Source organism: Myxine glutinosa, chromosome 7, assembly GCF_964187855.1.
Source record: "Myxine glutinosa chromosome 7, kmMyxGlut1.1, whole genome shotgun sequence".
Taxonomy (NCBI): domain Eukaryota; kingdom Metazoa; phylum Chordata; class Myxini; order Myxiniformes; family Myxinidae; genus Myxine; species Myxine glutinosa.
In genome coordinates this window covers 153,164,837-153,177,876 of record NC_136267.1, presented here as the reverse complement: position 1 = coordinate 153,177,876, position 13,040 = coordinate 153,164,837, and the positions used below count along the sequence as shown (strand labels likewise).

General features: G+C 49.1%; 1 protein-coding gene across 6 annotated transcripts in view; it reads left to right on the top strand.

Moving 5' to 3' along the window:
* LOC137431750 (poly(rC)-binding protein 3) overlaps nt 1–13,040 on the top strand; it is a 340,441-nt gene that overhangs the window by 145,245 nt on the left and 182,156 nt on the right. For all 6 annotated transcript variants that reach the window (XM_078782431.1, XM_078782427.1, XM_078782428.1 and 3 more), the window contains exons 3-5: nt 6,627–6,650; nt 7,681–7,722; nt 8,083–8,199. In XM_078782431.1, the coding sequence (XP_078638557.1) occupies nt 6,627–6,650; nt 7,681–7,722; nt 8,083–8,199 (183 nt within the window). The remainder of the gene's footprint in view (nt 1–6,626; nt 6,651–7,680; nt 7,723–8,082; nt 8,200–13,040) is intronic.

Here is a 13,040-nt window from a genome sequence, read left to right as displayed (position 1 = left end):
CTTCTTTATGTGTGTGTGGAAGTTACTGCTTAGCGAAGCGGAGAACTGCTTGCTCTGCTCACTCCCGATGGCCAGTGCATCCTGAACGTTCACTGTGTCGGGCGCCACTTGGCCATTGCAGATGTTATAGACACCTGGATGCTGCTCGTTGAGGGTGTACTTCTCCAGCTCCGCCGCGATCTTCCTCCGATCGGCCTCGTCCAGTCTCCTTCTTCCCTCTCCTTCCTCCTTGTGCTTGTTCCTCTCCTCCCCGTCCGCTCCACCATGTGGCCGCTCCTCGTTACCAGCTTCAATGTACATATCTTCCATGGCGATGTCGAGGTGGGCGCACACACTGAAACTGTTGACCCACACAGCCACTTGCTCAGCACTTGTCAAAATGCCCTTCATACCTCCAGCACCCCTCCCTCGCTTGATGTACGTCTGCTCGCCGAACTGATCTGCTGGCACTGCGGTCCCGCAATCCGAGTGCCGACAGACGTATGCGCCTGCCAGTAGGTCCTCCTTGGCACGCTGGGGAAGGTGCTCCATCTGTTGCACATATCAGCTCAGGTAGCGGGCATAATTGTGGTGACCTGCCGTGAAGAAATACGGCAGTATCGCCTTGAGACAGTGCTGCTGGAGGAGGAAGTCACCGTTCCGCTCTCCACGCAGGAACATGAGCACCAGCAGTGTAGGCTTGACGGGGCAGTCCACCCATAGCCTCCCGGGCGAGTGCTCTCTGGCTGTCTCCAGGTAGTCGCTCAGCTCCTGGTATGTATTGGCGCCGTTCAAGTAGAAACTCTGCAGCAGCACGGCGATGATGAGACGGTATGCCCGGAGAGCGTTGGTCCAGGCCTTCCCATTGACGATGCTGGTGATGCCACCAAACACTGCGCTCATGAGAACGTCCACGCCAGATGCATTCATCAGTGTCCCTGTACAGCCCAGGAAACTCATGAGAGTGTGCATCATGCCCGGGTGAAGTATGAGGTTGGTTCAGCGCTGAGGGTCGTTCCATTGGACTATGAATGCAGTTTGATACAGTTGGAGGTCGACTGAGAGGTGGGTGTACTGCATCCCAAAAGTATTGAGAGTCCTTTCGAGATACACAAGCGTAGTCAGAACGGTGTCGGGGTGAGCAGGCGGCGAGTCGATCCTCGGTCCGAACACCACCAGTGTCTTGGGCTTCTGGGCAGAGCCCGCCGCCAGGTCTTGCTGAGCATTGAAGCCCGCCCACTCGACCGGCTTGTCGTTCTGGTGGACTTGCGACAGCCACACCGCGTCTTGCTGCTGACTGAACCTGACTGCAGCGGACTGAAGCTGCGACTCTTCAGCGGACAGAGCTTTCGTCGGAAGCAGAGGTGGGTTCAGCTTGGAAGGCCCCGTGTAGTGCTCCAGCTGTATAGCCTGGTGGGTGAGTCACAGAGAGGACGCCCCGTGTTTCTTGAGTCGAGGGATCTTGAGCTGCATCACGCCAATGTTTCCTGTCTCGATGATGCTGGCAGGATGCTGGGTGAGCTCCATGACCGTGGCGTGGGTGCTCTTCGTCCCATTGGGGCTCGTGATGTACAAGTCGTAGTTGTCAGTCCCGCTGAAGATCGGGCCGATCTCCATGCTCAAGCCAAGTTTATTGTGGTAATCTGACTGGTTGACCGACACGAACTTGGCCACTGAGTTGCGGAAGCGCAGCACTTCGTCATAGGTGCTTGTGATGCCGTGCTCGTTGAGAGTCTTGATGAGTTCTGAACTGCCATGCTTGTGGTGTAGTTTCACAGCCAGCCCGAGCGTGGTCTGGTTTCTGTCAGCACCGCCGATGTGCTGCTGAATGCACTGAGCCAAGGTCAGTGACGGCTTGGTGATGGCGCCCCCTGATAGGAGGCGAGAGACTGGTGTAAGAAGAGTCGCACTGGTGCTCTCAATGACCTTGTGACGAGCATAGTCACTGAGGTTGTAGTTCCCAGACTTAGGTGTCGCAATGACCTCGCTCTGGACTACCCTTACTCCAGCAGTTTCAGCGGCCTGGGGAAAGACGAATATAATAGTATAATATATATAATATAAATATAATATAATAGAATAATAATGTGACTAATGTGAATGTCTATAATGTGAAGTCTATAATAGTCTCCCTACGTTACCTCGTCTCTATAGAGGTCATGGTACTGTGCATCTCATGTCTCTGGTTCCGTCGTCATGTCTTATGAACAATAACAATACATTAAAGTTTCTTAGTTTGACTTTTGACCTTCATTTGGACCTTGACATTGACTCCGTATCCAAAAAATAACTCCAGAAATGGACTCCCCGTACTCTAAACCCCCTAGAAAGAGGTATTACACGACCCTCTAGGTCATCAAGATCAAAAGTTGAAAATTGGCCAACATCCAAGATAGCGGCGGCCGCCATCTTGAATTCTGAGAAATTCTCAACATTGCACAAGTAGCAACCAAGCTAATTTGACTCTTCTAACTATATAGAACACATTTCCATGAAAAAGTTCGCAGTAGTTAACATTGCAGGGTCAACATTTTGGCAACCTGACTAGTAGTAGGGTTTTTATAGTCAGAGGAAGCCACGCCCCACTGCCACCCCCCTTGGCCACGCCCCTAGTCTAAATCTGATGCGTCCATGTTTTTTTTGTCGTGAAAAGTTACCCCCCATGCACCCCCTCTTCCATCTCTGTCACTTCTTTAGGCTGCCCATGAGGCACAACTGAACAAACAGACATTCACAAATAGGGTTATAGATGAGTCCACATTGTGTACATCTTTAGGAGTAGTGGACGGCGAGAGAACGAGGCCATTTGGTTGAGTTCAAAGCATGTTTATTTGTACAGAACCCAGCACACTCTGTGTGACCCGTTTATCGGGCAGCAATATATATACACACTCAAACACGTCATGCCGGAGCGTTTGCCCGGGAAAGGCGAGACCGGGCGTGCCCGGGCGTCTGGGCGAGCCCTGGAAAGGCGAGTCTGGACGTGCCCGGGCGTCCTGGGCGAGCCCGATACAGTGATTACTCCCTGGTTGCGTCCTCGGCAGGTACAAGGCGATTGTGTATACCCAGCGGTAACCACTACACGCGCCCCTCCAGAATCGACGTGCACCGGCAGGGTCAATTTAAGGGGGGTCCTGATGACCCGGCCGAAGCGACCTCTGGAGGGTCGTGGGGCGGGGGGGTCCGGTGTGGTGGTGGGTGGACGAGCGGGGGGCTGGTCAAGTCCTCGGGGGAGGCTGCCGAGGTTCCTCGCAGGCCTCCCGAGGTTGCAGTTCGCGGGTGCAGTGCCGAGAAGGCTCGAGCAGCGCTCGGCGTCGGTGCACGCGAAAAGCGGTTGAGCTAACCGAGGGGCTGGTCAAGGCCTCGGGGGAGGCTGCCGAGGTTCCTCGTGGGCCTCCCGAGGATGCAGAGTCGGAGAAGTAGTTGCGGCTGTAGTTGTAGAGTGAAGTTGTGCGAAGGTGACGAACAGCAGTGCGCGCGAAGGTAATGAAGCAGCCGTGCCGCGAACGTCAGAGCGCGCGCAAGAGATGAGCAGCAGTGCCACCCACATCGCGTAACTGCGTTCCTTCGGAGGGTCCTGGAGCGGGCTCGTCCCTCTGGTCGTAGAGGAGGAGCCGGGCGCGGTGCGCGAACCACATGGCCGCTCGTCGGTGCCACAACTCCGGCAGCGCGATCGAAACCGCCGTGTTCGTTTGCAGACCCCGAATCCGTTCGGGGGTAGACGAGGTCACCAGTTTAGGAGTCGTGGTCGGCGAGAGAACGAGGCCATTTGGTTGAGTTCAAAGCATGTTTATTTGTACAGAACCCAGCACACTCTGTGTGACCCGTTTATCGGGCAGCAATATATATACACACTCAAACACGTCATGCCGGAGCGTTTGCCCGGGAAAGGCGAGACCGGGCGTGCCCGGGCGTCCTGGGCGAGCCCTGGAAAGGCGAGTCTGGACGTGCCCGGGCGTCCTGGGCGAGCCCGGTACAGTGATCGCTCCCTGGTTGCGTCCTCGGCAGGTGCAAGGCGATTGTGTATACCCAGCGGTAACCGCTACACATCTACAATTATAAATGTCGATCTGTCTGTGTGTTACGTATACACTCCTACACCTCTGGACAAATTTGGACCAAATAGGTAAGAGGTTGTACCGGCCAGGTTTTAGCGGAGTTAGCGGCTCCTTCAGCCATAAAAATGATGGGGTATACTTCCTCAATGTTCTAGTCTAGTTGGTTTGAATAGCGCCACCTTTGGTGAAGTTGAGCACTACAGGATGAATTGAATTTCTCCAGACAAGTGTCTGACTGTCTTCTTCCGTGGTTATTCTCGCCACCACAACGGGTACTTTTGATGGGTACTTTTGCTAGTAGACTATAAATGAGTCAGTTCAAGAGTCTGTTCTGGTAAAAAAAATGTTTGTGCCTTAAGTCCATGGAGTTAGTAGTGCACAGTGCAACTTGTTTTAAGAGTGATGAGGTTCCTCTGTGCCCTTCTGAGAAAACCGATGCCGAGAGTGTCTCATGTTATTACAAAATGTCTCACTTTATTAGTTCTTCATGTAATACTTTTGCCAATTGTATAAAGGTGATTTGGACATTCCAATTGCACCAGGTGCTATTATTTGAAGTGCTATGTTGTATTTCAGATTTTTGGGGCATTGTGGGGTTGAGGGATCATCAAGCTCCCAGAACCATTCAGATGGATTTTCCCTTTGCCGGAAAAAATATTTTAGACTGTTTGAAAACACCCATACCTGACCTCATCTGTAAATGCTTGAAACCCCCTACTGTATGGTTAATTATGAGTGTGAAGAGTGGTGCTGGGAAATTTTAGGCAGATAGAAATTGAGTTATTTTCACCCGTAGCTGAAGGAACAGACTAATCTGCAGGTGCTGCAATTTTCTTACTACTACGAGAAGTGGCTGTGATAACACCTTTCAGTGCAAGCTGCAGGAAAATATTAGTCAGGTTCACTATGTTTTTTCGTTCAAAATTTTTGGAGATTAGCAAAACTTTACATTTTTGGAATATTCAGAGCATGATGAATCCAAAAATTAATGTTGGCATTTGCGTAGACACCTTTGCAAAAATGACACTCAGGAAAATGATGAAGATCTGTAAAAGCATATTCCTGAACGGTATAGACCTAGTAGATCCTGTGTATAGGACTTATAGTTCAATCTGATACTAACAAGGCTGATTTCTTGCTTTATAAACCCATACCTATAACTTCAAAGGACTTGCAATATCATGTATTATGTAATATAGTTATATCACAAATATAAAGACAATGGTTTTCAATTACCTTTGTTTGTTGCTTTTCTATAATCCTGAGCACTATTTTGAGGCCTTTATTGGATTCCTTGACCCAGAAAACATAGGATTAGCATATTTAATTAAGTTTCTAGGTTGACTAGAAGCCGAGATCGCGCAAAATATGTATTTTATGGTGGCCATTTTGAAAATCCAAAATGGCGGCCATGTAGGTGTCTGTGCAAATGGCAACATTGATTTTCGGATTCTCCATGCTCTGATGATTCCAAAAATGTACAGGTTTGCTCATCTCCCAAAATTTTGAACGAAATTATATTTGTTAACATGGTGAACTTGACTATATATAGGATTGATAAGCCATTCGAGCTCCTCATTTAACCACGTGATAAAGAACAATGATAGGGATTTATCAGCACCCAAACAATATACCACTGACTCCACATTGCAATCGCAGTGCCAAGGATCAATCTTTAAGGGCCGCAGACGAGGATGCAGTCCAAAAAAGTCTGCAGAGGACCAGAGGCCAGTACCTGATTCACTGAAAGAACAAAGAAGATGATTTTAGATCAACAACTCCAGGACACAAACCAATGTTCACTGCTGCTGCTGCAAGTATGGAGGTTACTTTGAAACAGTTAAATGAATCCCCAAACCAACTCCAACCATTGTTAAAAAAAAAAAAAAAAATTATGAAAACATTTCCACTTCCAGATTGTTTGCTTGTTTTGGACTATGCACTTTGGTGTAGTCTGGTATTTTGGCGGTTTAACGAGAAAGGGGTACTGGGAGAATGCGTGGGTCCTGGTGTTGCTGGGGAGGGTCGGAGGAATGAGAGATCAGAGGGATTCATGTTGGAGAATAGACGATATAAAACGGTGAGTGAGAGAAACAGACACTGCTTCAGCCTCGTCGGTATTCCAATGGGAGATTCCAAGGATTTTGAGAGCATTTGGTTTCACATAATCTAGGAGATACAGTTGTGATGCTGGTGCATCGGCCCACAGTGGAGAGGGATACTCCAGTGAGCTATGGACAAAGGCCTTGTCGAGTTTAAATAGCTCTGATTTTCTAAGGAAACACTTGGATTGACAGAGGAATACCCGGTCTGTGGCTGGTTTTGGAAGCCAAACTTTATGTGGTCGGTCCAGGAAAGGTCATGATTGATGGTGAGGCTTAGAAGTTCAGGAGGCTCAACCTTGTCCAATGGATGACCAAGGTAATAGAAGCTGGTGCCGAGCTTTCTGGTTAATCTTGAACCTTGAATGCCGTCTTAGTCATGTTTGCATGTTTATAATACGGCCTAGCATGAAACTTTTCAGATACATTTTAATGATTTATATTCTAATAATTAAGTACACCTGGCATGTTTTTTTTCTTGTTTCAGGAAGTTGGAAGCATTATTGGAAAGGTAAGTTGTATTTTTTTTATTTATAAGCAAAGGCTTTTGTATTGTTCCAGCCCTAAAATAGCTGCCGTCAAATTGCAATGACTGGCCAAGAGTGTTTCTTAGATATCCTGTATGGCCTACTAAATGGTGCAACCAACTCGGTGCATGATTGCTGACGTAGTAGCCTGAGAACCACATTACCCAAGTTCAAATCAACATTTTACAATTAAATATGTGGGACATAGGTGCAAAATAATTGGGCCCTCACGGGGGTGCTTTTTTCCTTACCCATGAACTTAAGTTATCATTTTCCTTGTATTCTGGGTTCCGGTGCCAAGTTTATTCTTTCCATTAACCTAATGTAACTTACTTGGCCTACAAACAATGGCCTACTCTTTTGGAGAGATACCAAGGTATCGTTAAAATTGAGAACGAACATACAAACAGAACAGCAAGCTATAGGCCTCATTCAAAGGATGCCATGCTCCAAGATAGTCATCCAACAACTAAAATGTTTTTATTTTCTATTCGTCAACCAACAACACCTATCGTTCCATGGAGGTGTGTTGGTCAAGTACTAACCAGTCTCAACTCTGCTTAGCTTCTAAGATCTGATAGGATCAGGCCAATCCGAACCAATACGTCACAGTGTTCACCTTTGGCCCTGCTGTACAAGTATTTCAGGAGTTTGTTGAGCTTGAATGGTGGAAACAATACACAAAATATACATTCTATATTATATTTGTTGCTGCTCTTCTCCAGTGTATGAAGATTATTCTGGAAAATGCCAATTACCATGATCTATGTCATGTATATTGTTATGATTATGAGGATTATTTTTATAATTATAATCATCATCATGCAGATGGATTGTCATCTTCCGAAGGTTATAAATATATATATATATATATATATATATATATATATATATATATATATATATATATATATATATATATATATACTGTATATATATATATATATATATATATATATATATTAGTGTAGGATATTGCAGGCGCTGCTCCAATAAAATCTGTATGACTTGCAGAAAGGTGAGACGGTGAAGAAGATGAGGGAAGAAGTTAGAGCGGTAGGTATACTTCCTTATCATGGCTTTCCCCTCTGCAATCAATTTGATATCCAATGTGAGTAAAGTGCCGAAAGTTTATTTGGTATTTTGTTCACTCAGCTGACATTCATAATAAGGAATAGAAAACTAGTCTTGATCATGAAGGCATCTGCGGACAGGCACAACAATGGCAGCTCTTTCGCTTCGCCGAAGGGTTAAATCTTGACCATAGTTATCGAGGTGTCTGTATGCCTTTGCATGATTATGATACAACGCTCTGTAAAACTGGATGCTAACGTCAAATAACATTATCTTTGGTTTCTGCATCCCTGAGTTCAATTCAAGGGCCGCGCATGGCCTACAATGTCATTCTGCCAACAGAGCGGAGCCCGCATAACGATCTCGGAAGGATCCTGTCCTGAGCGCATCGTCACCATCACAGGACCAACTGAAGCAATCTTTAAAGCTTTCGCAATGATTGCAGAAAAGTTTGAAGAGGTATTACTATTAATTTTTGTTTTTGTGATAATACTGTAGTTATAATATAAAATTGTTGTCGAAGTTATTCTAGATATCATCACTTTTATACATCACTACTAATTAAAGAGCAAAATAACAAAGTTACATCTTTTTTCTTTTTTTTCTTTCTCGAACTAGAGAAATATGGGTTATTTCTCTAGGACTGGGCCACCAACTAAAATGTTCTCAGCCCCCCGCTTCTCCCTTTTCCTCCATCACATTACTTTCTCAACACTCACACCATGCTTTGTGACTACTGTATCAGCTTCCTGTCCATAAAAGTTGTTCTTCCAAACACAACACCTCCTCTGCAACTGACCTTGATGCTATCTTCTTTACCGGTGTTCTTACTGAAAGGAAGCTGTCTGCATCAGTTTGTTTGTTTATATGAATCCTGCCTCTATGGATTGCCCTCGCTATCGCCTTGCGAATGATTCTAGTGTCATGCTTTGCAGTATATCACGTCATCAACGGGCAGGCAGCATCAGCATTATACTGCCTCATTATTTAATAATACAAAATTTGAATTGGTATTCATTATGGTACGCAATAACCCCCAGACAAGTCATTCATCTTTATTCAGTCATTCTCAAAATATTGTCTGTCAAACACTACCATTTTATTTTGTAACTATATCTATAAAAACGGAAGTTCCTTCATTTCCTTGAACTTAACATAAGATACACAAGTAGACAACATTTGCTAGCTGCCCGCCTCCTAGGGCAGAGAGAGTGACAATGTAGAATCCATTAGGCCAAAATATTTATTATCGTCTCATCTCGCAGCTTTCAACAATGTACAGGTCATATGTACTGTAATGCATTGTGGCTATCCTCTATGTGCTGGGACTCCTGTTTCCCCATGTACAGTCAAGGTTATAGGAATAATAGCTTTATTTTTGTCTCTTCTCTTCGTGGGTTTTGCCTGAAAGCTACAAATTGGGTTTGGAGGCTGGTAGGTATGTCTGCATTAATTAATTTATTGATTATTTTGTCATGCTTAACTCGAAGAGGAGAACATTTCGGGAGGCTCTGCCCACCTCATCATTGTCAAACCAGCCTATTCCAGTTCAGTGAATGATGATAACCTCCCTCAACACGTGTTAAAATTCCATTTTTGGCATATAGTCATCACATGCCGAGTATGGGTTTGTGAAAGACTAAGGGCAGGAATTTGTATGTGTGAATTTGTATACGCAGGATTAAGGGCAACTAGTGAGGTACCCGTGCTATGCATGGGTGGGAGGTCAGAAGCAAACAGACAATGCAGAGACGGCAAATGCTAAAGCATGAAACCAATAAATTCCACATTCCTCCTGTAGCACGTTCAGTCGCACGTCAGACATGGACAGCAAGTTCGTGAAGGACTTCCACGAAAAACGTACCCGTTGGCAAACAAACGGGTTCGTGTGTTCCATACCCAGTCAATGGCGAATCTGCATATGTCGATCCGCGAATTTCACGTTTAGAAAGTAGAAACCATCACGGCATTCCGTCATTCACTTGAACTCGATATCTCTTTTTTCATTCCAAACAACATAACTCCAATCACAAATTAAACTAGAATGCCACTCAGTAGAGCGCATACTCCCACCGTGGGTCAAGTTGGAGCCCTATCTTCCAATGGTAAAAAATCCTTCAAAAAATTCCTGGATCCGGAATAATATCCTGAGCTTCACCAAAAACTAATCAATTCTTCCTTATCCCAAGGGCAATCATCCCACCAACTTTCATCCAAATCAGTTCAGAACTTTTCCAGATATCTTGTTCACAAACACACGAACATACGAACACACACACACACACACACACACACACACGGATGGACACGATCAAATGCATTGCTCCCTGGCGGGAGTAATAACATTAATATAAAAAATAACTTTTAACAACATTCGTGACATAAACAAATATTTAAATCCTGATGTGAAGTTCCGGTTGGGTGAACACAAATACGAATTCAAAATCGTAATTGTATTCACTCAATTCCAATCATCAATTGATACTTTAACAAAACAATTAACACAATTAACGTTTAACGATTAAACATTACGATTGAATGACGGTTGTATTGGGATAATGGGATATTATCAAACCCGCGCATTGCCATCATCTGTCCACTTACGCATTCGCAGCAGGTTCATAATTCTCATCAAAATCTAAACAGTATTTGTAGAATTTCAATAAAAGCCACATCACTGTTCATATCGGTAAATATTATTCCATCGTGTTTGGAAAAATTGGAAAATGGGAAAACTTTGAAAAATTAGAAAAACATTATAGTGAAGGAGCTGGGGCTCCCACTTCGATCGGAAGAATGGACGCGACAAAAAGCTCGAATTCATCCGAGTTGCTTTAATCAAACCAAACACTCAGGCACTCTGAAAAGCCCCTTTATCGGGCAGCAATATATATACATATTATCCCGGAGCGTTTGCCCAGGAAAGGCGAGAGGGGGCGTGGCCCAGCGTCCTGGCTGCGGCCTGGCAAGTTGAGGGCGAGCCTGCCCAGGCGTCCTGGACGAGCCCGGCATGGTGATCGCTCCGCGTCCTTGATAGGTGCAAGGCGATTGTGAAAACCCAGCGGTAGCCGCTACACACGTCCCCCCAGAATCGACTTGCACCGGCAGGGTCAATTTGAGGGGGGTCCTGATGACCCGGCCGAAGCGACCCCTGGCGGGTCGTGGGAGGGGGTCCGGTGTGGTGGTGGGCGGTCGAGTGGGGGGCACCGTGGACGGGGGGCGGCCTCGCCGCGGCGGAAGGGCCAACCGTGGTGGGTGGTCGACGTCCACGTGCGCCGGCTTGAGGCGGTCCACCGCAATCCGGTCCGACCTGCCGCCGATGTCGATGACGAACGACTTGTCGTCCCGTCGCAGCACCCGGAAGGGCCCGTCGTACGGCGGCCGGAGTGGCCCCCGATGTGCATCGTGACGCACAAAAACATACTCCGCTGTGCGAAGTGCTGGGGGGACGTAGGACTGGGGGTCACCGTGGTGGGATGTTGGCACGGGGGCAAACCGTCGGGCGGCCTCCTGGAGATCCGAGCGCTGGTGAGCTGCGGACCAGGGACTGGTAGCGTCGGGCACGAATTCGCCCGGGACGCGTAGCGCCTGGCCATAGACAAGCTCGGCGGTGGATGCCTGGAGGTCCTCCTTGGGGGCCGTGCGGAGGCCCAAAAGGACCCACGGCAGCCGGTCGGCCCAACCGCCGTCTTGAAGGCCGGCCATGAGCGCGGCCTTCATGGAGCGGTGGAATCGCTCGCACAACGCGTTTGCTTGGGGGTGGTAGGCCGTAGTACGGTGGAGCTTGACCCCCAGGTTGCGGGCGACCGCGCCCCACAGCTCGGAGGTGAACTGTGGTCCGCGGTCTGACGAGATGTCCGCCGGTGCGCCGAAGCGGGTGACCCAGGTGGCGATGAAAGCCTGCGCCACGTCGGCGGTGGTGGTGGAGACGAGGGGAACGGCCTCCGGCCACCTGGTGGTCCTGTCCACCATGGTGAGCAGGTGTGTGAACCCCCGTGACGGGGGGAGGGGGCCCACCAGATCCACGTTGACATGGTCGAAACGTCGTTCGGGCACGGTGAAAGGTGCCAGCGGGGCCTGGGTGTGTCGGTGGACCTTGGCCCGTTGGCAGGCCGTGCAGGTGCTGGTCCAATCGCGGACGTCCCGACGAAGGCCGTGCCAGACGAATCGCGCCGACACCAGCTTCTGGGAAGCTTTCCGGCCCGGGTGGGAAAGGCCGTGGAGGGAGGCGAAGATGCGGCGTTGCCAGGTGACGGGCACGATGGGGCGAGGCTGGCCTTGGGAGACGTCGCAGAGCAGGACAGTGTCCGCGAAGGGGATGTCGGCCAGGCGGAGGCCCGTGTCCGCCGCCCGGAGGGCTTGCACCGTGGTGTCGGTGGTTTGGTCCGCCGCCATAAGCGCAAAGTCCACGCCCAGGTGGACCGCGTTCGCGCTGGCCCGGGAAAGACAGTTGGCCACGGCGTTGTTTTTGCCGGCGACGTGCCGGATGTCCGTGGTAAACTCCGACACGGCGGAGAGGTGGCGCTGTTGGCGGGCCGACCACGGCTCCGTGACCTTGGCCATGGCGTAAACCAACGGCTTGTGGTCGACGAACGCCGTGAAAGGTCGGCCCTCCAGGAGGTGGCGGAAATAGCGGACGGCCAGGTGTAGACCGAGGAGCTCCCGGTCAAACGTGCTGTATTTGAGCTCGTTCGGCCGGAGCTGCCGGCTGAAAAAAGCGAGTGGCTGCCAAACCCCGTTCACCCATTGCTCATGTACGGCGCCCACCGCATAGTCGGAGGCATCCGTGGTGAGGGCGATGGGAGCGTTGAGCACCGGGTGAGCGAGCAGTGTTGCGTCGGCGAGGGCCTGCTTTGAGCTTTGGAAGGCCGCATCCATTGCTGCGGACCAGACGATGTCGTGCTTGGCCGGCTTGCCCCGGAGGGCTTCGTAGAGGGGCCGCATGAGTTGAGCAGCGCGGGGCACGAAGCGGTGATAAAAATTCACCATTCCCAGGAATTCCTGCAGGGCCTTTATGGTGCGGGGACGCGGGAACGTGGTGATGGCCTCGACCTTGGTTGGCAGCGGCACGGCCCCGTTCTTGGTGATGTGGTGGCCCAAAAAATCAACGGCCGTCGTGCCGAAGTGGCATTTGGCCGGGATGACGATGAGGCCGTGCTCGCTGAGGCGCCCGAACAGTGTTCGGAGGTGGAGGAGGTGCTCGGCCCGGGACGTGCTGGCGACGAGGATGTCGTCCAGGTAAACGAAAAGGAACGGCAGGTCACGCAGCACGCCGTCCATCAAGCGCTGGAACACCTGAG